Raw genomic sequence first — 24,639 nt, 5'->3', positions numbered from 1 at the left:
TTGGCCATGCTTCCTCTCGCTGGTAACAGCCATTCAGTCTCTTCCATGTAATTTTGTCTTTGTGGCTGTAGCCAAAAGGTGGAGATGGAAGTGGGATGGGGGAACCAGCAAGCACAGAACTGGATGGACCATCTGGCTTTAAGCACAGTGAGCTGTGCTTCAGATACGGTGCAGGAGCGGCTGCATAAACATCCAGCATGAAAGTGGTCCCCCCTGCCCTGCACATCATGAAGAGGGGAAAACAAGATAAATACGAAAGGGAAGATTTGTTCCTCAGTGTCTTCCTGGGACATGGCCTGGCTGCAGGGAATTTCAAAGCAATGCTTCGAAACAAGGGTTTTATTTGTTTCTTTCTTCCCTTCCCCCATTTGTTTTTAAAAATTAATTCAAATAAAATGAAAGTTTTCACATATTTGGTACTTTTTTTTAGAAAAGCTCTTAAATAATTAGTGTACTCAAAGTAAACAGGCTCTTCATGCTTTATTACCTGATGTATATTATGGCTCCATTAATGTACTGTGGCACTTCTGCCATTTTCCGTATTTCAAAATGTTTTAAAGATGGGACTCAAATCATTAACATTAATTGCCAGCAAAACAGAAATGAACCTTCTAAAAGGGAAATCATTTTACAGCTCTAATTTGATTAAGTAGTAAAGCTCATTGTTTCCATCTTAGGTGGATGGCAAAAACGCAAGGAAAGTTAATATTTATTAATCTTAATGTGTAGGCCAGGTAATTACATTGCCCACTGCAGCAGTGAGGACTGCATGACTCTCACTTGCTCTCTTGCTGTACGTTTGCACTCCTTTTGGGTAAACAGGAAAGAGAGGAGGGTTTGTTACTAATTAGAGAGATGAAATTCTCTTTCCAAAGGGCTCCTGATTTCAATCATGTGCTCAGGACGATGGGTGCGTGTAGGTAATTATGTTGGGTGACAATGGGCAAAAACCAGGAGTGGGTGAGCAGCTTTGGAAGGAGCTGTGACTTATGCACACAGAAGTACATGTGTAGGCATGTGCACATACAAACACACAGCCACACATATGCTCTCCCTATATGTGGTGTTCATTTCCCACACAGAATCTTTCCACACTTTCAAAATTACTCTTTTCCCCTCATGGTTTTGTGTTTTGTTTTGTTTTTTCCCCCTTTCCTTGCAGCCTTTAAGCAAATTCAGCTGAGACATGGAGCATCCTAATGCTGTGAGCAGGATCAGCACCACACTCTCACCAGCATGAGCAGTGGGACAGACATGTCAGGGGCATTGCTGGAACCTGAGTCTTGAGATTAGGAACTTTTAGGGCTGCTGTGCCTCTCCCTGTGCAGAGCATGACAAGGAGACAGAGCAAAGGCTGGGTCAGAACAGAGCAAAGCGTGCTGGCTGCCAGGGAGGAGAGGCTGCAGACCAGGAGAGCTCTTGCATCCCGTGGATAATTGCCTTTCCTTGGCTACTGTTTCGAGCCCACCTCAGGACAGCCGTGTCTGGAATGCTTTGCCTTTAACAGCCTCACTTGCTATGTGTCTGTAAATTTGCTCACTTCCGTGACTGCACTGTGCACTTGTCAGCATCTTGGCTGATAGACACCAGGAACTTCTGTAGGAAAGATGGTTTTACAGGGCAGGTGTAGATCAGTAAAATACATATGTTGGGGAAAGACAGTTGTGCAGGGCAGTTAAGCCCCATCACTGATAAGTCAGAACCATGCCAGGCGCAGGGAGCTTTCCTGCCTGATTTGCCTGTGTCTGTGTTGAGCCCACTTTAACCGCAGGGGCTTCAAGTGGCGAGCAGAGCGCTGTCTTCAGCTACACCATGTCTGTTCGAATGGCAATCCTGGCTGGGACCTGCAGAGCCAAGGCAAGTTTGCCCCCACAGCTCTGTGGACCAGGCTAGCTGGTGGTGACTAGGTACTAAGCCTGTGACCTCTGGATCAGCACTGACCCAAATTAACACAAGCTATGTCAAAGAGTATTCGTGCTGGCCATGAGCAAATTTAGATGTTTTCTAGCCTCCTCTCAATCAACCCAGTGAAGAAGAGCCCCTGAGCATCACAAGTCTACCATTTGATTTCACCACCAAGCCTGCTCAGTATCTTGCAGGATTGGCCCTCCTGCATCCTGCCTTTTAATTGCTGGCTGATTGTAATATAGGATTTTATTTTCCCTATAATGACTCTTGGGGCCCCCAGATGTTCTCCTCGAGTGTGGTTGCGTCAGCACTAGAGGCTGAATGACTGATACCAGCAATTTTTACAGCTTGAAAGAGGAGAAATATGTGAAGGGGATTTAATTTAGCTCCAATATTGTTTCTTCATCTTCAAGACTCTACAAGAAAAAGACACCAAAGGTTATTTTACAACAAGAGGAGGGAGAATTAGCCTGAGAGGGAGAGATCACCAAGCTAGCTTTCTAATATCAGTTCATTACAGAGAACACATTTGCACAGCCACTTTGCTGCTGCTGTTAATTTAAGCCTGGATGATTAAAAGCTGTAATTGCACCATTTTAAATAAATGTCCGCTATCTGGATTATTAAATTTTTAATTAGTGTGGCTCTGTCAGATGTTTTTATCCCTCTGATTGATTTGTTTATACTGTATTTATTTATAATTCATTGATCTCCCTGACCCTGCTATCTCCTGAGCATGCAGTTTGGTCATGATTCCAGCAAATGGAAGAGGGCTGAACCGGGAAAGAGCAAAAGGTACCAGGTCAGCTCTCTCTTATGAGCTCTTTGCAGCTGTTCTTCTTCACCTCCTGACCATGGTGCTCTTTTGCTCTTTGCTCTTCCCCAGTGCTATGGGGGAGGATGAACAGCCTGGAGGACTGGCTGTCTGGGAGACAGGGTGAATTGCTGTCCAGCAAACCTCAGCGCATGGTGCTGGCTGGAGCATCTCAGCACCCCAAGGTTTCATCCTTTGTGTTAGGATCTGTTCCTTAACCATTGCTTCACAGGCAGAAACCTGCTCCTCTGTCTCTGGGGATGGAAGATTTCCCTGGCAGAAGGCATGATTTCTGGGCAGGCTGGGTTACATGTGCTGGAAATAGTTTTTCCAAGGCACAGGCCTCCACTGCCCAGAGCTGAGTGCAAAGTTCTGCTCTCTTTCTTAACATGCGCCTGTTGTGCAAAATCCAGAGCAAGCACCTAGACCCATGCTGGACCATGAGACCCCACTGCCTGATGTTTGCTGTTAGGGTCAAGCAAGAATAACTTGCAGCTCATCATCTTGTTGTTCAGGGCACTCCTGACTGTTGCTAAGGGGCACATGTGAGAACATGCTGAGAATATTCAAGAGGCTGCTTACTCCTGAATAATTCCAGGACTCTGCTGAAGAACTTATCTCCTATCACATGTGATGTCTGCAGGACAGGGACTGTCACTTGTTCTGACTTTGTGCTGCACACACTATGAGAGGTTTCTAACTTCTGAAAGGGCCCCTGAGGCACTCTGATAATGTGACGCATCATTAATAGTCTGCCTACATGGCAAATACTGCAAGGCTTCCAAACACTTGACTTTCCCTCATTTTCTACAGCCTTTGGAAACCTTACAAATGGTTCAGTGCTGTCTGCTGGTTAACAGTTTTTTCTCTAACAGTGTGACAGATGCAGCACTGCAGTTGCAGTATGGGACAGGAAGACAGCCTGGTGACAGCACACTGCCAGAGAGGCTTTTGCAAGGGGAACGCTATTACTGGACAAGTTTCGTTGTGGACTGACAGGGCAGTAGGTGTACAGAGGTGCATCTCTACAGAGCATTTCCAGAACATGGTAGAGAGGAAGCTGTAAAAGCAGCTGCTTGAGGGGCACTGGCTACCAGCAGAAAGAGAGCACAACATTGAAAGAAGCCTCTTGGAACAGCATGTCCGGTTGCCTAACCTCACAATTTACACATGAAGAGCACCCACTTGTGTTGCATGTAAGCTACAAAACCCCAATCCAGCCCCAAAGCTTATATCCTTTAGCACAAAAAGAGAAGGTGTCCCAAGGACAAAGTGGGAAGGAATCAAAGAATAGACACTGTAGAGGCATCAGTCATGTTCTCTTGGTGAATCCTTCAGCTACCCAGCCAGAAAAGAAGGCAAAAAGTAAATATGGGCATACCAGAGCCTGATTTCATGGGTACTGGAGCAGCCCCTGGGCAGGTACGGCACTGGATGAATGGATGGCCATGACTTTGTATCAGCATTAGAGAGCATTTTCAGCAAACAAGTTATTCTGGCCATTCAGAAAGGGTAATTACACTTTGAGATCTCTGGGGTATTTTTTCTTGTTGGCCAATAATCAGACTCTGTGTTTCTTTTTTTCCCATTTTAATTAAAAATACAGTTTTGCTATGTTCACCAGGCAGCTAGCTCGCTCTGCCTGAGTACAAATGCTTAATAGTATTTTGTAATTGGCTGGATTATCTATTAATAAATAAGCCTTGTAATTTAGTGAGCATCCTTGAAGTGCTCACTGTTACATCTGGCACAAAGCTGAGGACTCCTGCCTTCAGGAACTCACAGGCAAGAGGGGTGTTGAAGACAAATTGTTTTACGTAAGAATAGCAGCGTGCCTTGGGAAATGTGGGAACGATGGGCTGGGATGTGGCAGTCTTTCTGCAGTTGTATATAGCACCTCTGCTCTCTTGAACCCTTTCAGTTTGACAAGTGGAAGTGGTTTTGAAAGCCTAAGTCTTAATTGACTTTACTTAATAACAAAAACCCAGAAACTTGTACAGATCACTTTCCCCAATGAATTTCATATTGCAACCTTTGCCTTTGGTAGGCTTATTGTGCAACTGGTAGTAAGGCAGAGATGCTGTTTGAAAGCCCTGATCTCTTCAGGCAGCTCCCAGCTTGGAACAAGGGCACTCTTAGTCTGACACTTTAATAATCATGATGTTTCAACAGCTAGAAAATCCCATGAAGTGCCCCTGCGGAGGTTGTCCTGGCAGGCTCAGCACCCTGATTGGTTCTCAGCCCTGTGCCCTGGCCAGATTTGTGTACTCTGGGTTCAACTTTGCCCCAAGGCATCAGCCTCATGCACCTTATTTTTTTAACGGTTAAAATGTTGTGCTGTGACATGGAAACACAAAGACTTTGACCTATGGAAACAAGCAAACCCTATACCTGTTCTCTGCAGTGCTGAGGGAACCTGGGAGACCCTATTCCCTTTGCCTAAAGGAATCTCCTGGTCTTCAGACTTATCTCCTCTCTGGCTTTAGGAAAAGCAGCAATTTGCTCTTCCTTCTATTTATTTGCATCACCTGGGGAAGGAATCAGTCTTTGCTTAGTCACCCAAGGAACCCAGCCTGAGCTGGAGTGACATCTCCCTAGGTACACACATGCTTTTAATGCTCCCCAGCTGACTACTTGTGCCCCAGCACTACCTGCCCTGCTCTTTCCTCTTCTGAGCAACAGAAACATCAAACAGAAACTGGGGCTGGCTCCTGGGGGCTGCAGCCCTGGGGTGCCAGCTCACAGTTAACTCACCTGGTATTCTTGCTGGAGTTTTTTCTTTATTGTTTTGTGGTTCATGTCATCTGTCCATTGATGTGTGTGTGGAGGAAGGCTAGCTGTTTCTGAGGTCCTGGTGCTATTTCTGCTGGTGTTTTTTCATGCCCCCATGGACACCGCTATGTGCAGTCCTGGTAAGGAGGGAGAAGCTGGCATTGCCATCCTTCAAGGGAAGCTAACTGTAAGGGAGCCTGCCATGGGCTGTCTTGCTCTCAAGGCTGTGTTGCTGCTGAAGGTTTTCCAGGTGGTAGGAATGGCATCATCTCCTTCCCCTTTATGGTCCCTCCTGAGATCCCAGTTGACCTAAGGAGAGATGCTTCCACCTTAGGGGACATCCCCAAGGGAGGAAGAGGAAGTTGCTCTCTGTGTCTTATTCTGGATGTTGGCCAGGCTTTGCTGCACATAGCTCTGCAAGAGGAGGGGGAGGTTTTCTAAGCAAGACTCCAGCTTTCCCTTGGGCCATTTTTTCTTACACTCACATAACCCCTCTTGAGCCTGCCTCAAACTCTCCTAGGAACAAATTTTCTAGAAGATGCTCTCTCTGGCCCTTCACCTGCTTTGTCCTTTGCAACCCTGCGAGCTGCCCGGGGGTTCTCCTTCCTTGCTCGTACAGCTGTTTTATTTGCCTCCTGCTTGACAACAGGACTGACTGTCTTTTGTAGGTAAGCTTCCACCTCTGAGCCAGCTGCATCATCAATCAGGGTGAGGTGGTCCAGGATCTTCACTCCTTTCAGCTTGCCCAAGTGATGCAGCAGAGTTTTCAGGGCCCACAGCGGGAGTTTGTTTGTGTGCTGCCTCAGTTTTTCATTTGGGAGCGCCTTCATCATCAGCGTGTGGGCATTCAGCAGGATTTCATCCAGGTTGATGGTGCTGATGGTGGCTGGGAGAAGCTGTGTGGTCTTCAACAGGCACTTGGCCAGCAGGTCAGAAAACTTCCCTGGGTTGCCATTAACAGTCAGGCTGTCTTGAAGCAGCTTCAGCAAGGCACAAATAATTCTTGTCTGGTCAGATTTTTCCAATACCCTTTTCACGAGGACTTTAATAGACTGCATGAGCTTCTGATCTTTCTCTAGGTGTCCATCCAGCAAGTCTAGCATTAAGGCAGAGAGACTGCTCATTACAACCTTAAGCACTTCCACTGAGGCCTCCTGAGCTAGCTTATTCTTCCGGAAGACACAGGTACAGGCCTGAATGACACAGTTACATTGCAGAATGATTTGCTCCTTACCCCATTTATTGTCTGCTTCCTGTTGCTGGTTGATAAACTTGAGTGATTGAAAGCTGGCTACAAGGAACTCATTAATGTACCCAGACATGGCTTCTACTTTGTTCTCTCTCAGGATCATCTCAATTGCTTTCATTGCCTGGATGCTGGTGTCAGTGTCGTCACTGCTAATGCGACAAATAAGGGAATTAATGGTGGAGGTGATGTTATGACATGTGTCATCAGTGTCTGAGGAGATAGGCAGGGTTTGGAATTCAGGGATTGTTTCTAACTGTATAATACCCTTCAGTCTAAAGAGACTGTATTTTCTGGAGACCAGCCTGCTCACTTGCTCACCTACCTTTGGAGGTAGTGGCTGGGGACACATCATATTGAAATTTCCTCCTTGAGAGGTGGTGGGCTCTGGCTTTGAGGGTGCATCTCCTGCATGCTTACAGGCAACTTCAGATCTTGTGTTTGAATCATGCTGAGGTTTCTCACTGAAATGCTTTGCTGAGGAAACTCTTGACCTGTCAGGTTCCTGTTTTGCAGTCTGTCCCAGCATCCTCATATGTTCTTTGGGAAGATCCCCAATCATTTTAAACAGGGCTTCCCCATGAGTTTTGCAAGCTGTAACCATAATGTTTAGAGCAGCTTTATGAACAGCAATGTGCTGGTCTCCAAGGAAAACAGCTATTGTCTTCAAGGCTTTCCTAGGGCTTGGCTCACATACGTCCAAGCCATAGGTTTCAAGGAGATAGCCCATCTCCACCAGGCAGCCTTCCTTCTGCTTAGTGTTATTGGACTTGATGCCTTCCATGAGGAAGCCAAACACCTTCTTAGGTGGATATATCAAGCACATCCTCTTCAGGATGGCATGCACCAATCTGAGAACAGTTTGCCTTGGCTCCCCCATCTTCAGGATCAGGTATGGCAGAAATGAAACGGCCTCATTATCCATCAGCTGGTACTTCTCTTGGATCAGCAAGGTTAGCAGCAGATTGAGGTAATCTAGGCTCTTGAAAAGGACCCATGTATTGGTGTCAAAAAAACGAAGGGTGAGCCATTTCAAGATCAGATCCAGACAGCTGATAACTCCTTCCTTCTCTGTCTCTAAGTGCTTGGCCATGATGGCCAAGGCTTTGATGTGGTGTGGGAAGCTAGGGTGGAACAATTCCACCTGGAAGCTGCTGGACACACAGTCATTCATCTGAGCTTTCAGCTGCTTAACATACCTGTCGCTAGGAGCTCTGAAGTTCCACTGCAGCACTTTGCTGCTTTTCTCATCTCTCATTCTCTGCTCTTTCCCACTGGGAACAATAATGAAGATAGGTGCCAGTTTGCTGACCCCATCCTTCTTAGTGGAATTCATTTCTGCTTTTTCCTTGGCTAAATCTGTGCCTTTCAGGACTGTTTCTCCAGACTCCAGCTCCTTGAGACCCCGGTTCTCCTCTCTGCTGCTATTGGGTGCTGGCTCTTTAGCTGGTGCTTGTGAAGACAAGGTTGTTGCTGCAGGTGGTGTGGTTAGAATGGAGGGGACAGTGATTGTGGTGATGTCTCTAGGGTGGCTGGGAAGTGACTTAGCAGAAGCAGAGGACTGGGCTGTCAGACTGTCATTGACATTCTCCAGTATCGCAAGCACATGGTCCTTTGCAGCTGCCTTCAGCCCACTGGTGGCTTCAGCCATCTTCTCAAAGCCAAGGTGCATTATGAAGAAAGGCAGGGCTGCCTGTGAGGCTCTCTGCACATCCCTGTTGCTGTCCTGCAGGGAAGAGTAGAGGTGAGGCACACACCGAAGCAGGTCTGAGGGAGCTGACTTGAGTGTTGGCAGCTGTTCAACCAGCCACTGCATCAGCTCTTGCTTCTGTAAAGGCATTTCTTCACCTGGATCTTTGGAAATGTCCTGCCCATCCAGCCACTCCAATATGTTCATCTGTGCAGCCCAGGCATTCACAGCAGCTAGGGCGGCAGCTCTCACATTGCTCTTGCTTTCCCTAAATAGAGCAATGAGGGGAAAGCCCAAGTCCTTCATGTGCTGTTTGACATTTGAACCCATGGCTGTGGACAGCTGCTGGAGGACCCTTAGGGTCATCTGTACTTGGATGGGGTTTGAGTTGCACAGACAAGCCCTCAGGGCTCCTGGGAGCTCTCCTATGTTTGGCTGGATGAATCTGGCACCCTGAAGGATCACTGCAACCTCTTCCAGGCCCTCCCTCTGGATGGTCCAGTTCTTCTTAAGCAGCTTTGACTCCAATTCTGGTGTGATCCTGTCACTAATGTCTATGGCTTTAGTCCTTCTGTGATTCCCTGGGTCCTCCTGGACCCTGTCATCTGGGCATAACCTGGGGTTGGCACGACTGGGAATTGGTGGGACCTGTCCATGCAGTTTTTTCAGTTCAGCATCTACTTGGGGAAGGAGGGGCAGCTCTTCACTCTCAATCAGTGCTCTTAGGGAGTCTCCCATGTACAGGTAAATAACACCCAGCAAGGTGATGGCTGATCTCTGCACACCTGAGTGAAGAGCAGCAAGAGCGATCTTCAGGGTCTTGACCAGTGCCTTGGCCTCCATCCCTTCAAAGCCAAACTCCAGAATTGCTTTTGACGTCCAGTCCAAGACCTTGGAATGGATCCTGGAGTTATTCTGTGAGAAAGCCAATGACATAGCTGCCTTTGCAGTCCAGGGCAGTGAACATGCCTCTGCTATAGCTGTTAGGGTTCCTTGAGCATTGCTGCTACATAGCACATCACCCACCATTTCCACCACAATTTCTAATGCAATTTGAGCAGATGTTCTGGAGAAGTCTCCTTTCTGGGCTAGCAAAGTGATGGTGTGAATCTTCTTCTGCATCACCTGGAGCTTTGTTTCATCGTGTCCTTGTAACAGCAGTCTCACTAGGGCTTGGCATGGTATCTCGCTTGTCTTCATCTCCCTGACAGTCTTCTGAATTGTATCCATGCTGGAAATCCTCTCTCTCCAATTGTTGCTTTCCAAATGTTGTATGCAGGTTTCAGGGAGAACAGCTGCTGCCTTTTCCCTACACTCTTCTGCTGAGAGCTCTGGTTCAGACATGTTGCTTGAGCTCAGTACTCCTCTTTTCTGTTGCTTCTGTCCTTCCAGGGAGAGTGAAGTTTCCTTCCAAGGACCCTAAACCAGGAGAGAGTATTACTGGGTATCCCTGCCATCACCGTGCTGATGGAGATGTTAGGGCAGCAGCTTCGGGCTGCATGTAGCCATGGAGCAGCCCTGGAGAGCATCATCCATTATGAGGTTCGTGCAACCCTAGCTGTGCTGAGGAGACAGCCCACAGGGAGCCGCACTGATGTGGGGGTGTCCCATTGCCACAAGCAGCTACCACTCTTCCCATAGTGGAGTCTGAGACTCTAAGATCCAGGTCCACTTCTTGTAGCTGAAGACATCAGCACAGGTAACATCACCTATGGCGCCCATTGCCTCCAGGGGCTGTTTATTCAAGCCGTGTAAGATGCAGTGTCTTGCAGCCTAGAACTCTTGTGTCTGGGCAACAGTGACACACATTGTGCTGAAATGCCACCACCATGGGCCATCTGGTCCCCATCGCTCTTCTTACCTCTGCCCCTGCTGTTGCTGCTTAGACTGTAGAGTTCCAGACGAGCTGAGTGAATAAGGACTTGTTTTGGATGCTGAATAACAACAAAAAAATGCCAGGGGAAAAAGATTTGCATGGAAGCAATTTCTTACAGGTTGCTGTTATTGAAACTCTGCTGCATTCAACCCTAGATAGAGTAGTTCACTTATTTTCATCTTATTTAACTTTCTTCTGACCCCTAAAAAATTGACAACTCTTGATATGAGAAATGAACAGCAGGCACTTAGTTTTGGGGAAAATTTCTGTTGGTGCAGACCTCTGTCTCCAGCCCATCTTCTGTGGTGAGGCTGTAGCCAGAGTTCGGATAGCCCCTGGCACACAGGACATCCATCCTCTGCTTTTAGATACAGATCATAACTAGGGCAATCTGTGCTCTTTGGCTCTCTCTGCTGGCTGCGGTGCACCCCATTCCAGGGCTTATGCTCAGCAATGTCCCCCCACATTGCACCCTTTGGGGAACAGGCTGACAGAGATGAGCAGAGATGCAGAGAAAGAAATACTGTATTTGAGCCTCTGGGAAGAATCACAAACTCTGACAAGCGCAAGAAATAAAATAGGGGGAAAAAAGAGGTAGCAGCAACGATTTACAGCAAAGCCTTGCAAATGTGACAGCCAATTTCCAGGGGCATCCTTTTTCTTCCTTAAACCTCAGTCCTGAGCAAAAGGAGGGATTTTTCTTGAAGGCAGAACACAGATGTGTGTAAAGGAGCAAACAGTCTACCTCAGGGCGCAGCAGCACAGGCTGATTACTGCTCCAAGAGGGATTCACTGACTTGTGCTCTGTGCCCAGGGGGATCTCCTAACAAGGGCTGAGGGACGAGCAAGGGAGGGTCCAGGACCGACTCTCAGCACACCTCTTGGGAATGCTTTACCAAGGCTGGAGGTCAGGAACGCTTTCTCTCCCCACACCACAGAGAACTCCAGGCTGCTGGCTGCAAGAGCCAGCTGCATGGGAAGGAGAGGCAGGCAGTGGAGAGCATCGAGAGGGGTGCTCTGGTGTTGTGTGTGAGACCAATTGCCTCTTTCTCTGGTCCAGCAGCCAACACAGATGATAAATGGACTCTGGGTTTGGGTGCATCATTTTATACTTTATCAGTAGGAAATACTGGGTACCTTTACTAAATTCATTTTGTTAATTGAATTACCAGGTGGGTTTCTTTGTCAGATGATGCTGGAAATATCATTTTATGGCACAAGCTGGCATTTGTACTATACATATGAGAAAAACTGAACCATATTTGTGACCTTGTTAATTTTTTTCTTGTGTTCTACAAGTTATGGGGTAAATCTCCTAAGGCTGGGATTTAAAAAGATCTTCTGAGGTACATAATAACCAGTCATTCTCAGAAGTGCAATTACATGTTTGCAAAAGGTAACAAATAATTCCCTAATAAAACAAAGACAAAGGACAAGGAGCTACTCAGTGTAAGTGAGTTTTATTGCATTATTCTGATGAGAAGCTGTCAGAGTCAGAAGGTGTTCAGAGAGAGCAGAAAGTACAGTCTGTTCCTTTATCATAATAACTTTTATTGCCTAGGTATAGCTTTTTTCACCCTGGTCTATAAACATCCTGCTGCTTTCCTTTCAGGGAATTAGGACTTGGTGGCAGCAGCAAGTGCTCTTTCTAAATGCTTGCTGCTGACCCATAGGGGGACTGCAGGTTGATCCGATGTTCCCCAAAGGTGCTGGGAGTTGGGCAGGATGGAAAGGAGGAAGATTCCTGTGGTGAGAACTCGTCTGGGAATGTGACATGCTCCCAGTAGCTGCGGATCAGCGATGGAGAGATGGTGTAATGCTTGTTAGGAGCCACAGAGGCAAAGTAAAGGCAAAGGAAGGGCAGAGCACCTTGCAGGCTGTTCTGGGTGGAGGGTAGCTGTGCCCATGCATCCAGGGGCTTGGTCTTTTCTGCACAACCAAAGGGAGTTGACTGGTCCCAGAATGGTCCTAGGCAATGAAATCTGGAACTCACAGATATTTCCTCTGTTAGAATCACTTGAAGTTGTCTGTCACTAACAGTCCTTCTGGGCCAAGGAAGACTTGCCTTTTTTACCATAAAAAAGAAAATATAAAGAAAATCCTGGCCTGCTTCCTAGAACAAGTGACACCCTGACCCATATCATTAATCAGAGAGTTTGCTGCTGGGGGTGGCTGAGAAGCTTGTCACTGACTTCCCATTGGGGAATATGTGTTTCCAGGTCTTATACAATCTTTTCTGGTTTTCATTAAAAGCATCTTTTCAGACGGCAGTTTCAAGCCCTGTTATGTGGCTCCTCATGGACATTATGCTGCACTGCCTCAGATGAATCACTGGGTTGAAGGTACCTGCTGGGATGGGGATTGTTCTCGGTCTGCCTGTGACACCGAGTGCAAGAGGGGAGATGAATCAGCCATGTGCGGATCATCATAGCCCCTAACCTCCCTCAGACCTGTGCTGAGGCTGCTCCTCTGTGGAGCCTCAGCTCTGAGCTGCAGAGAACATCACTTGAAAACCTCTCGCAAAACCTGCTCCCCCTTTGGTAGCCTGTGGGAGCTGAGTGCACCTATGCACTCACCCCAGGTTCAGCCTTGCCCAGCAAGAGTCTTCCTAACCCAGGACGCTGTTTTGTGGCTGCATTGCCAGGGATTAAGTATAAAAGTTTAATCTCTAGCCCACAATGCCCACCTATCACAGAGAAACACGAAATCTGTCTTTGTCTTTCTAGTCTTTTCAGCTCAGCCAGGCAAGACCATCTCTGGCATTGTGTTAGTGCTGCTCCCAGCACCTGGGATTGCTGGTGCTGCTGCAGTGCAATTATGTGTGGTGATACTGTATTTAATGCCCTAGGAATTGCCTCCCAAACTCCATGAGCTCCTGAGCTGATGGAAGGATCAGCTTTGTCTTTCTGTATCTGAATTGAGGACATTCGCACATATCTCCACCAGTATATCTTCATTAAGCTTTGCAGAAGCTGCCGTGACGTGACGCCAGCTGTATTGCTGAAACAGGCTGGTATAGTGTGTGAATCACTCTGTCTTTAATTCCTGCTTGTGCTCGAGGATCATCTGCATCCCTATTTATGATAAGTTTCACTCCAGCATTTGGCAGGATTAAACTCCCTTCAGAAGCACTGGCTGAGCACTGACCAAGAGGAAAAATCTCAGGCAAGTAGTGGTCTATTTATATCCCATGAAAGATGGACTCAGTGCATAAGAATATTCAAGCCCCTGGCACCTCCACCCCCATTCTGTTCCTGTAGCTGCTGCCTTGAGACTGTCTCAGCATTGAAGAATTAGCTGCTTTATGAAAGCTAAGTGGGACCTCAATCAAGACAGGAGTGAGCAGCCAGGGATGGGGACATCTCTGCTTTACTGAATCCCCTAAAATCTGTTCCCTGGATGATGCACAGCAGCCAAGGAATCAGACATGAGCTGGGGCTGTTACTTTCCCCTCAGATAGTCTTCCTCCACGCTTTCAAACAGTGTCTGCTTTTAGGGCTCATTACCTGTGCTTCTCAAGTGTCTTTTTGGTGGCTTCCCCCCTGACAGTGCCAGCCCTGCCCCTCTCCCAAGGGTGATTTAATCCTGCATCTTTCACAGCTGCATCAGCTGCAGAAACCCAGGAGTGAAAAGGGGCACCCTATGTGCTGGGGCTCTCACTCTGCCTCCCCAGAGTGCCTGGAGGATCACCGTTCCTGCCCAGTCTACAAAGCACCCAGCTGCAGTAGAGGGCAGAGCCCTTATCCCCACAATACTTGCATGCGGGGGCGATGAGAATGAGGACTGTGCATATCCCTAGGTAATACCACAAAAACCTACCCCTCTAACAAGGGATGAGGAGAGAAGACTCCCAGGAGCTGGGGAGATGCAGGATAATGTCACAGCAAGGCTTGTCCAGAGGGTGCAGGGTCCAGCTTCCCGAGCAGCAGACAGGCAGGGAGCATGCAGCCCTTCACCCTGTCACCAGCACAGGCAGTAGCCATGGCTGCCCTGCTGCAGGGAAAGAGGGCAGCATCCAGTCCTCCCTCTGGGCTCAGAGGGGCCGATGCCAGGAGCTCCCCTCCCCGTGCACATCCACCCTGCCCTCGCCTGTTACCAGTCAGCTGTGGAGAGCCCAGCTGAGCCCTGAGGTGAGTGAGCATGGCAGGGCTGGGATATCATGTTGGCACTGCTATAGCTCCCAATGATAAGGGATTCACCTGTCCCCAGCTCAAACCTAGCAAACCTCTTCCCACAGGGAAAGGAGACGCAGACCAAGAACAAAGGCAGTGGCCCATGAGCCATCAACAATGATGTTCCATAGAGAGCTATGCTCAGTAGAGACCAGAGGAGACTGAACACGCCCTCATTTGGGGAATTCACTTCTACTAGGATCATGCTCAACCCTCCACTCATGCACATCTCTAAGATCCCCCATCTTTCATCTTTCCTTCACATAGGATGGCTGCAAAGTGTTTGTTACCTCTAATCCTGAATAAGGAATTTCTCACCAAAGTGACACCTCTCCCTATTCAGGATGATCCTCTACGGCTCCAGCTCACCCACAGCTACTTGTCACAAACCAGCATGGCCAGAAAGGGAAGAAACTCTGCAAAAGCCTGAAGAATTTCTCTTCATTGAGAGAAACATGTCTTTTTCCAGATGATACCTCCTACCCTGCTGAACCTTTTAATGTTGCCTTTAATGATGATATACTGGATAGAAAAACTGCTGTAACCAGTTTATTAGAGAGAGTGGAGCTAGCAGTATGGGACTAACATCTCAGCTTTAGAGAGATGCGAAACCTCCCCCTTCAAAGCAGAACAAAGGAAAACTTCCCAAATGAATCCAGAAGCAGTGTCTGTGGGGATGTTGCAAAGAATAAAATATGCCAGGTAAGAAAACCCGTTAGTTTTTGTGGCTGAGGGAATAAGTTATGTGCGGGGTAAACTTGCACCGTGAACCACTTTTGTGATCCCCGTCACTTGGAATACACAGCTGTGATTTAGAGTGATGCCTCTGGTGATGGGTGTAAATCCTCTAGTCTGACTGAAGTGCCAGCAGTGTGGATTTGGCTCAGCCACAGTTACAGGGAATTGATATCTAAAGTACCACTGTGTCTCTAGGTCCCTTAGAAAGTTCACAACAAAAAAAAAAAGAGTTTGTGTGTGTGCATATGGATGCTGTTTGCTGCTGCTGCCCTGAGACAGACGGCATTTCAAAGACAAGCAGCCCGAGAGGTAACTGAGGTTTTCCTCATTGACCACAAAGTCTCAGCATCACCGTTTGAAACATAAACTTTATTGCAACAAAGAATTAAAAATAGTACATCTGAAAGAGTTGCAGAGTGCATGTCATTGAAGAACTATTCAGAAATCACAACTCAAGCAAACCATGTACAATTGGAACAAAGTTTTATTAAAACGACTGGAAATCAAACTCAAATTTTCCTTGTTTCTTTAATTTCACCATAACCGTGGATTGTGTATTTACAGTCTTCGCCTCTGGTGGTGAAGGTTCTGCTCAGGGCCGGGGCTAGGAAGAAGGCAGGGATGGATGGGGAGGAGAGGTGGGTTTCAAAAGCTAACAGGATGTGAAAGTTTTCCAGAAGAAGTTCTTGCAGCCTGCTTTGCGTTCCCGGGGTGCCAGAGCAGGGTTTGAGTTAGCCGAGCGCTCCAGCTCCAGTCTCACTTCATCCTGCTCAGCCCCTCGGGACAAGTCCTCAGACTCCAGGGCTTCATTTTCTGTCTGGCTTGGCTCTGAGAGCAGTTCTGCCAAAAAGTACTTGGCCAGTTCCTTGGGGGAGAAGAGAGAGAGAGGAAGGGAGAAAGAGACCACAATTACTCCTTGGCTTTTGGGGGCTCACACTCCACCTCTGAGATATCTTTGTGCCCAGATTAGAGACAAGAAGGACTCTGGAGGAGAAGGGAAGCCTGGCTTCCCAAAGAGCCCAGCCTGACAGCTGCTATGCAGCAGCTGCACCTCCGCTTTATATGGAGCAGAAAAGCACTGACATCTACCTGGTGTGGGAAAGAGACTGCTGTCCTGGCCATGGCAGGGAACAAACTCATCTGAGCACCACATCACCTTTCCTTCCCACTGCTCCAACACATCTTGCCAGACTCAGCAAGGATGCTGTGAGACTGCTGCTAAAGTGACACAGGAAAGATCTCTGGGGGAATCTCACAGGGGAGGCTGAGTTGGGACACCCTCGCCTTGGGAGTTATTTCTCCTTTTGTGCCTCCAAGCCCTAGCTTCTCCCTTGCATGGATAACGACATCCTCCTGCTGCAACAGGAAAGCTGCCTTCGTTCAGCGCCTTGGAAAAGCCCTGGACAGCTTCACCAGGGTCTCTGCGCCCTGACCCGGCAGTGGCTGCTCCTCATCCCATTGCAGCACCCAGCTGGGCTGGAATAGAGGTGGGGGTGTGTCTGTCTCTTCCTGCCCTCAGCTGCTCAGCCTGACCCTGGCTCGGCCCTGGAGAGGGAACCAGGAGACCTGTCAGGGAACTGGGGTCTGCAGCAAGCAGCTGGAGAGGAGGGCTGAAACGGGGACATGGGGGAAGTCTGGTGAGGAGCTAGAGGTCTGCACTGACGGTACTGGGGTGCCCAGTGAGGAAGGGGAGGGGTCTGCAGCAGGGAAGCCAGGGGTACACAATGGGGCTGCCAGGGTCGCTGCTGGGGAAACGGAGGGTCCGCAGTGGGGAATCAGAGGGATCTCTGGAGGAGAAGCGGGGATCTCGAGCAGGACCGTTGGGATACCCGAGGGATGCCAGAGGGGCCGGGGTGGCCGCTCCTTCGCGGGGCTCTCACCTGCTTCCCGGCGGCGGCAGCCAGGGACTTCTGCAGGAACTGCCGGAGTCGCGGGTCCGAGGGAGCGGCCGAGACGGTGCTGAGGGCCAGGGCGATGGAGAGCAGGGCCAGGGCGCACTGGAGTCGGCACGACAGCATCTCGCCGGCGGGTCGGACGCGGAGAGGCGGCGGCGGGGGGGCGCTGACGGCTCCGCTGCAGCTCGGCTCCGGCGTTGGGGATCTCCTCGCCGCCCGCCGCCTTTATAAACCCTTCTCCTGACGTCAAGGCGGGGGCGCCCCCCTCGCCCCACGCCGCTGGGGGTGGGTCCCTGGCCGGGACCGGGGGAGCCTTGACCGGGGATGCTCCGCTCTGCCAGGGGCCGGTCAAGCTTCCATGGTGCCCCCCGAGTACCCCCACCTCCCCAGATCAGTGCCCCGACACTGCTCGTCTGCTCCCTCCGCCCCAGACACGCTGCTCCCCCCGGCGCAGCGGTGTGGGGTCCCGGCTGTGCACCGCTCACCCCGCGGGTCTGATCCCCATGCCGGAGAGCTGAGCCCCCCAGCAGCCCCGGTGCCAAAGCCCCTCGCCCTAACGCGGCTTCCTGCCCCGTCGGGTAAGAAAAAGATACAGAGTCAGGGGAGCTGGGAAGGGTGGCATTAAGGGCGGATTTGTCCTCAGCTCTAGCAGGGGATGGGGAATACTGAGCTGCCCCCGGAGGTCCTTTCTGCCTCCCCGGTCTCCGCGGGGCTCTCCGGCACAGGTCCTTGCCTGCCCGAACCCGGCCAGCTCCATCGGCCGTCGGGCCAGCTCCTTTGGCAGCCGGCAGCCTCCCGGGAGAGCGCACCGGCTCCGCCACGGCTCTGCAGCTCGGGGAAACAGATCGGTGCGTGCAGATCCGTGGCTGAGCCTGCAGGGACCCCTGTCTCCATCTCAGGGTCACTGGACCCACTGGCCCCAAGGGGGATGCGCCTGTCCCACTGGGATACGCAGCCCTCGAGTCCTACAGCCTGTCTCCGTGAGCTTGCTGATGCTCGCACTGGGCAAAGCTACTGCAAGCCCCAGTCACCCAGAAGGATAAGACCCTTCAGCTACCTCTCCCAGCTGGATGTGCAAGGAAGGGGCTCTACTACCACCCAGAAAAGGTGTATCAGGGTCTTAATTTCCAGCTGAGGAAATTTTATCATCTCAATTTCCATCTGAGGAAAGTCAAAGCCTTGTGGAGCAGGGACCCAAGTACTACACAAAGGTCTCCAGAAATCTTCAAAAGGATGTTTCATTTCATGAAGAATTAATGTGCCTCCCTTCAACCCTAGTACTGCTGGGTGGGTTTGCTGAGGCTGATATGGGAGCATGGAGTATGAACCAAGGTGGTTCTACTTGCTTTACAATCAGCAAGAGGAACTAGAGCTGGTCGCTGGCTTTAGACCAGACAGAACTCTGGGATGAACTAGGACTGCCCTCCCTGTGTGGTGCCTCTCTTCCTTTGTGCATCTGCAGCCACACACAGCATTCATCCTCTGTGTCCTTCCCAAATCATGGTCCAAGATGAATGACACCCACAAGAGAAGAAGCCTTCATTTATAGCCTGTCAGACCCTGTGGGTTGGGTTGACTTGGACAAGTGGGATCCGGATGAAATTTAAAGTCCCTTCCAAACCAACCCAGTCTGTGATTCTATGACTCTATGACTTGTGCTGCTTTTACAGCCAACTTTTCCTCAGCTGCCTGACCTGAGCAAGGCCAAGCCCTGCATTCCTTGGACCTTATCTATCTTCTAGCACTGGTGTTGCTCTGGGAGAACTGGTAGAGAGGAGTCAGCTGCTGCTCTGCTTCAGACACATACCCTTGTTTTGGGCACAGGACACAGCCTCCTGCCAAGGTCAACAGGAGTGGTTTGAAACCCAAAAGAGCAGATTGGCCATGAGTCTCATAGCTTCTCTCTCAACCATGTTCCTGTGGTAGCAGCTGGACCAGCATCTCTCTCCTCCTGCAGTCAAAGAATCAGAGCCAGTCCTCAAGAGTTTTCCTAGGCACGGTTTCTCTCAGCAACAGTAGTTTCCCTACTTTTCCCAGCTGTGCCAGTAGCAGCAGGCTGGGCTCCCCCAGTTTACTTGCACTGGGAACAGACTACTTTCTTAGCCCCCAGGCTCTCATCCTCAGCACAGCCCAGCCCAGCTCATGCCACGCTGCAATGCTACCCTGGTCTGGCTTTGCAAAAAGCCTCAGTTTCCCAGCAGCTCATGCCAGTTCCCACAGCTCAGGGCAGAGCATCTTGCTCAGGGCTGTATCTATCTGGAGGTGGAAATAGGAGGCAGCACTGGATTATTTCAAACTCCACTGCGGCTATGGGAAACTGTTACCTAATGTCCCCTGACACTTCACATAGCAGGCAACTGTCCAGTCTGGCACCCTTTGGCCATTCAGTGACCCTTTGGTCACACCAAAAGGAAGGGTACACTGGGAACTCCCATCACTCCTGAGCTGGGAGGAATGGCTACCAGCTTCTTGAGCTGCACAGCACTGGATCTGCACTGATGTGCTATGGGGCTCAGTTCAGCTTCTTCTGTATGTCCCAGGGCATAGAAATGGGCTGGAGTGCTATGTTTCATCACCACTAGGACCCATCTGTACACCAACATGGAGGGGGGAGTTGCAGGAGTTGCTACAGTGCAGGAACAACCTCTTGATGAGTTCTCCATCTTTCTTGTTACCTGCCAGCTTTGTGTTGGGCCAGCAGAGCTCAGACACATTTAATGGGATTACACAGAGGTACAGAGCTCAGTCTGAAGTGGATGAGTTCTGGGCAGGCCAGTAGGACTGTTTCTAAGAAGCTGGTAGGGTCATGCTGGCACAAAATGGGAGAAGATAACCAGACTTAAGTCCTTAAGGGGTTTTGAGAGGCCATTCTTGACATCCTGCACAAACCCAGACTGCTCATCACCCCACTCTTCTCCAGCTTACTGCAGCACCTCTGCGTGCATGATTCCAGCCCTACTAAAGACTTTGAGCTCAGAGCTGTTCCTTGCTAGCCCCTGTCTTCACTCCCCCTTTTCATTTTAACATATCAACTCCAGCCCTGCCCTGCGAACACTTCATGGCCATCTGGCAATGCAGGGCATCTGGCTGCAGAGCAACAATGCCCAACAGGGCTTCAGGTTAGGAATAATGTTGTTGCAGCTAATGTGCTCACCACAGACTAGTTCCAGGCAAGCAAAGACCCTCGGTCACGTTGGAGATCCCTGGTTTTGATGGTTACTCTGGCTACTGTGGCTCTTCAGCCACATGGGGACAGGGTTATAAAGACCAGATTGGCTCTGACTTCTCCTCTCTGTGGAGCTGAGTGGTTTCGCCCCTGCTTCCCCCTCTGCCTGTGGAAGGCTGGAGGAATGACACCGGTGTCCTCTAGAAACAGGAAAAATATTACTGAGGGAAATGTCTTGGGTTTGTCCCACTGAATTTCAGATGCTCACCAGAGGAAATCGAGGGTGTGCTCATTTTCAGCTCTGGTTCTGTGTCCCATCAGGAGATGACTTGTCTCCTGAGCCAGAGCAGCCTCAGGAAGGCTCTGATGTCCATCTTAGCTCTTTTCCCCTCTTGGGATTCATCTGAGGTTGTGAGGCTGGTGGGGGCAGGGCCAGAGCCAGGGTTTTGGTAGGGATGTTCCCCCAGAAACCTCTCAGCCTGTTTAAAGGAGAGAAACTGAGTTTCCATCAGGTCTGAGCCTTTTTGATGGGTACCATGTTGAATGAACCGAAGATCTTTGCATTCTCAGGTAGTATTTGGGAGAATCACTCTGATATTCTCCATCTGAAGAATTTTTACATTTCAAGGAAAATATAAAGGAAGAACACCATTTAAACAAGGATGAAAACATGTGCTTTGGTTCAGAAAAACATATTCTGCTGACCTGAAAGAGCCAGCAATAAGGCAGTGGAGAACTGGAGTCTATCTGTTCCATACATCTTCAGACTGTCTCCTACTGAGGGCTCCTGGGGAAGGGGTAAGGGCAGACCTTCAGACATCCTTACAACTCTGGCAGAGGCATGGAGCTGTAAATAAGTTGCAGATTGATTTACCAGTTCCTTCTCCCCCAGGTCGTCTATGGGATCAGTGTGTTCTGAATCTTTATGCTCATTCCCCAGCCAGATAAATCCATCGTCCCCTCAGCTGTGGCGAAGGCAATTCTGTTCCTTTCTTTCTGCCGCAGCGCTGCAGGGCATGTGGCTTTGCAGGCAATTGAATTACACTGAATTCCTGTGACTGCTTCCTTATCCTTATGTTTCCAGCTTCCTTCACAGATACAGAGCAGTCAGTCCAGCAACTCCCGGGACTGTGCTCACCGGCTCAGCGCTGTACCAGCAAAGCATGCCCTCTGCTGTCACCACCGCCACAAGCCGGCTCTCATTGCACTTCTCTTCCCTGGCTATCACCACGTATGAAGTACTCCACACACTGCTTTCATGAGCAGGAAAGTTTTGCCACGTATCACTTCCTTGCCAGCAAGGAAATCCCTTTTTTCTTAATCTTCTAGCACTCAATCCATTAGGGCCAAGCAGTGATCTGCGAGCCAGGGCCATGAAATTCCTCATCCTGGCTTTGGACATGCAGCCGGTGCTGCTGTGCAGTGAGGAAGCCACCACTGCCTTGCAGGTATTGCTGCTTGCCAAAAACACTTGTGGAGGGATCGTGCTGGCCCAGGAGGTACAGACGAATGGAGGAAGGATAGTCAGTTATAATCGAGTGATAATGAAAACCAAGAGCTCAATAATGGAGAAAAACTCCCGAAAAATGGTACCATATGTCCCCGGGATGGGCCATACAGAGAGTGGTGGTGTTGGGATCATACACAGACTTGCAACAGCCCTGAGAGTTTTCTGGATAAAACGCTGTTTCTATAGTAAAACTTACATGCAAATCTGAGAGAACTGGACTCTCCATTAATTACAGGCCTCTGGGATTGCTGCTCTAGGTAACAAAGTGAGAGAGGAGCTGGGCTGTGGAGGTTCACAAAGATTAATCCTGCTACCTAATTTTAGCAATGTCTGGGAGCCTGAGGTGTGGTCAGGATTTCTGTTGCTGCTACCTGAGATTAATGCCCAGTCTCAGCCTCCTAGGATGCTGCCATGGCATCTGCAGGGCTGAAAGCAGACACCTTGAAGTCAGACAAGGGAAATGCCAGCACAAACTTGTGTAGAAGGAAAGGTGAACAGGATGAGCCAGGAGCAGTGCCAGGGTATTTACCTGCACTACTGCAGATACGACTAGGAGCCATGGATGGGCCGTGTTAGGGACTGTAAAAACAGACGCTGGCCCATGCTATAAGGAGGTACTAGCATAAGGCAAGAGGTGATCGATCAGCACATGAAAACATGAAATAGTAGAGGGCTCTGATTTCTCTCTATAACTCTCTATAAACACCAGCTCCACAGCAAGAGCCCGTGCCTCCCTTCCCTTGGCTGTGACACTAGCCCCCTCTCACAGAGGCCAAGCCAGGAGACCACGGGCAGTTGACTCCGACCACACTACCAGCAGCGTTCATCCAGGGACACAGGATCCTGCCCTTGGGATTGCAATAGCTCTGCGGCTGCTTGTGGCCAGCTCGGGGTGCAGCTGCCATTCAACACAGCAGATCCACACGGGGGGGACGGGCTGCAGGCAAGCAAGCACCCTCCTTGTGCCTGCAAACCTTCCCCGGGATTGTATGATCTGCCCCGGCAGGAACAGATGCTATAGACTTGGCTGCAACACCGTAAGGCTGATTTTTTTGGACCGATGTCTTTATTCCGGGGGCTCTTTCTTTGCTCAAATTCCGTCTTCGCCTGCCCTCCCGTGGAGACCCGGCAGAATACAGCCGAGACACGAGGATTTCAGTACCAAGACCAGACCCACGAACTAGAGAATAAACTGCGTGCATCAGGAGCTGGGGCCCACAGTTCACAGCACTGCTGCGGGCACACAGCCCACCAAGCAGTGCTCAGCTGCAGTAAACATGCATCTCCCTTTCTCTGCTGTGTCTTTTTGAAGCCTGTGCTGGGAAGTAGAACAGGGAAGGAGTTTGCAGCACGGCAAGTTGGGTTTGGTTTTGTTTGGTTTTTTTTTGTGTTTTGTTTTGTTTTGTTTTTTTTTCCAGAGCAGAATACATCTGAATAAAAGGAAAACTCTACAACATCACTGTCTATTGGGCAGGTATTTACATGGGACGAAGGGGAGACGGGTACCAAAAGAGCTGTTCAAACACGTCCTGGAAAGCTTCCTGGAAACCATCCACTTTAACGGTTTGGTGGTGACCCTGAGGCTTGGCAAGAGTCAGACCCTGTATCTGGAGCCTGGTTTTCAAAGGGCCAATAATCCTTCAGTATTGACAGGGGCAGGCCTAACCAGTCCGGTGTTTGTGCGTTCCGCAGCTGTACAACGTGTAGGGCAGCTCTGTGTGTGACAGCTCCCTTGCCTCTGCAAACACTGCATGCTGAGCAAAGCTTGCTGGCACGGGCAGGCTGTGCCAGATGCCTGCAGACTGCTGCCCCATGGATAGTAAGGGATCGATTGCTATGGCTTCAGCTGAACTGCCTGGAAAAGCTGTGACATCACTGTTTAGAAAAAAACAGAACTCTGTCGGGAGGAGGAAACACAGCCGTGGTCCAGGAAAACACAGTGTTTGTTTTGCAAAGGCGGCTGAGCAACTCAATGGGAATAGAGGTCATGGCTATGCAGTCTGCTTGTCTGGGGCAAGTGGGGCTGTGAGCCCAGTCCAGCCACTTCCAAAAGAGACAACTGCAGGAATCAGAGAGTTAGCAAGCTTACAGACCTGCAGCTCCCAAAAGAGAGGGGAGAAAGAGAAGTATGTGTGTCAAATGACCAGTTCATGTGTCAAAACCCCACCATGAAGACAACCAGATTTACTAAACATTAAAAACCTACCAGGGAGAGATGGTGAGAAGCAGCAAGGTGGGAAAGCAGGTTTTTGCTATTCTTAATGCGCAGGTGATGCCCCACTTGCTGTTTCCCCCTGCCCCCCCGTGCCTAGCACAAGGAAGCTAGTGAGGGCTTGTGCTGGGTTCAGCCCTGCCAAGCAGGCAGCAAGTGTACCCAGCCTGAGTGGTAAGGAATAGGCTTCTGTCCAGGAGGATGCACATGAGAGTCCTCGGCCCATGAAAAGCCTGCCTTGCAACCTGCAGGCACTTCCTGCAGGCTGCCTGGCCAAATCAAACAGCAGGAACAGGCAGAGGCTGACTCCAGCTCAGTCAGTTTTTTAGGCTTCTTATATTCCAGCAGATCTGGTCTGCTGGGAGGCAAGCCTGAGGAGTTGGGGGTCCTGCAAAGCAGTTTCTCCCCCCTCCCCTTTCTTGGCATTTCCCTCCTAAGAACGGCTGCTTTGTTTGCATCATGTCCACATCTGTTCTATGGTGTATTGGAAAGCCCATCCTGCTCTTCACCTCCAGCTCCTGACCCTGGAATCAGTCAGGCCCTCCCCTTCAAGCCAGTGTTTCCAAGTCCCCCCACTATGAATCACAGCCCTAGCCCTGCACCAAAATTATCCATGAATTAAGTAAAATAAAATGAAACA

The 24,639-nt window shown here is 49.7% G+C and overlaps 2 protein-coding genes across 2 annotated transcripts; both read right to left on the bottom strand.

Moving 5' to 3' along the window:
* Window positions 1–5,880: 5,880 nt before the first annotated feature.
* LOC130608948 (cytoskeleton-associated protein 5-like) lies at window positions 5,881–9,930 on the bottom strand. Its single transcript, XM_057427434.1, has one exon. It carries the CDS (start codon window positions 9,772–9,774, stop codon window positions 6,001–6,003), a length of 3,774 nt encoding a protein of 1,257 aa, XP_057283417.1. The 5' UTR covers window positions 9,775–9,930; the 3' UTR covers window positions 5,881–6,000.
* Window positions 9,931–15,566: 5,636 nt separating this feature from the next.
* SST (somatostatin) lies at window positions 15,567–17,346 on the bottom strand. The gene is made up of 2 exons (XM_057427452.1): window positions 17,097–17,346; window positions 15,567–16,081 (listed from the first exon to the last, which is right to left on the bottom strand). Exons 1-2 carry the CDS (start codon window positions 17,232–17,234, stop codon window positions 15,869–15,871), a joined length of 351 nt encoding a protein of 116 aa, XP_057283435.1. The 5' UTR covers window positions 17,235–17,346; the 3' UTR covers window positions 15,567–15,868.
* Between the last annotated feature and the right edge of the window lie 7,293 nt (window positions 17,347–24,639).

Source organism: Pezoporus wallicus, unplaced genomic scaffold, assembly GCF_028554395.1.
Source record: "Pezoporus wallicus isolate ANWC-B61680 ecotype Strahan unplaced genomic scaffold, APGP_CSIRO_Pwel_v1 scaffold_7107, whole genome shotgun sequence".
Lineage (NCBI taxonomy): Eukaryota > Metazoa > Chordata > Aves > Psittaciformes > Psittacidae > Pezoporus > Pezoporus wallicus.
The sequence above is the reverse complement of the archived record's forward strand: the minus strand, read 5'-3'. Positions and strand labels throughout refer to the sequence as shown.

Excerpts from the sequence above, each read along its gene's own strand:
- LOC130608948 (XM_057427434.1), bottom strand. The coding sequence starts at position 9,774 with ATGTCTGAACCAGAGCTCTCAGCAGAAGAGTGTAGGGAAAAGGCAGCA.
- SST (XM_057427452.1), bottom strand. The coding sequence starts at position 17,234 with ATGCTGTCGTGCCGACTCCAGTGCGCCCTGGCCCTGCTCTCCATCGCC. Across the intron at positions 16,082-17,096 it reads CTGCCGCCGCCGGGAAGCAG|GAACTGGCCAAGTACTTTTT; the intron begins GTGAGAGCCCCG and ends TTCTCCCCCAAG.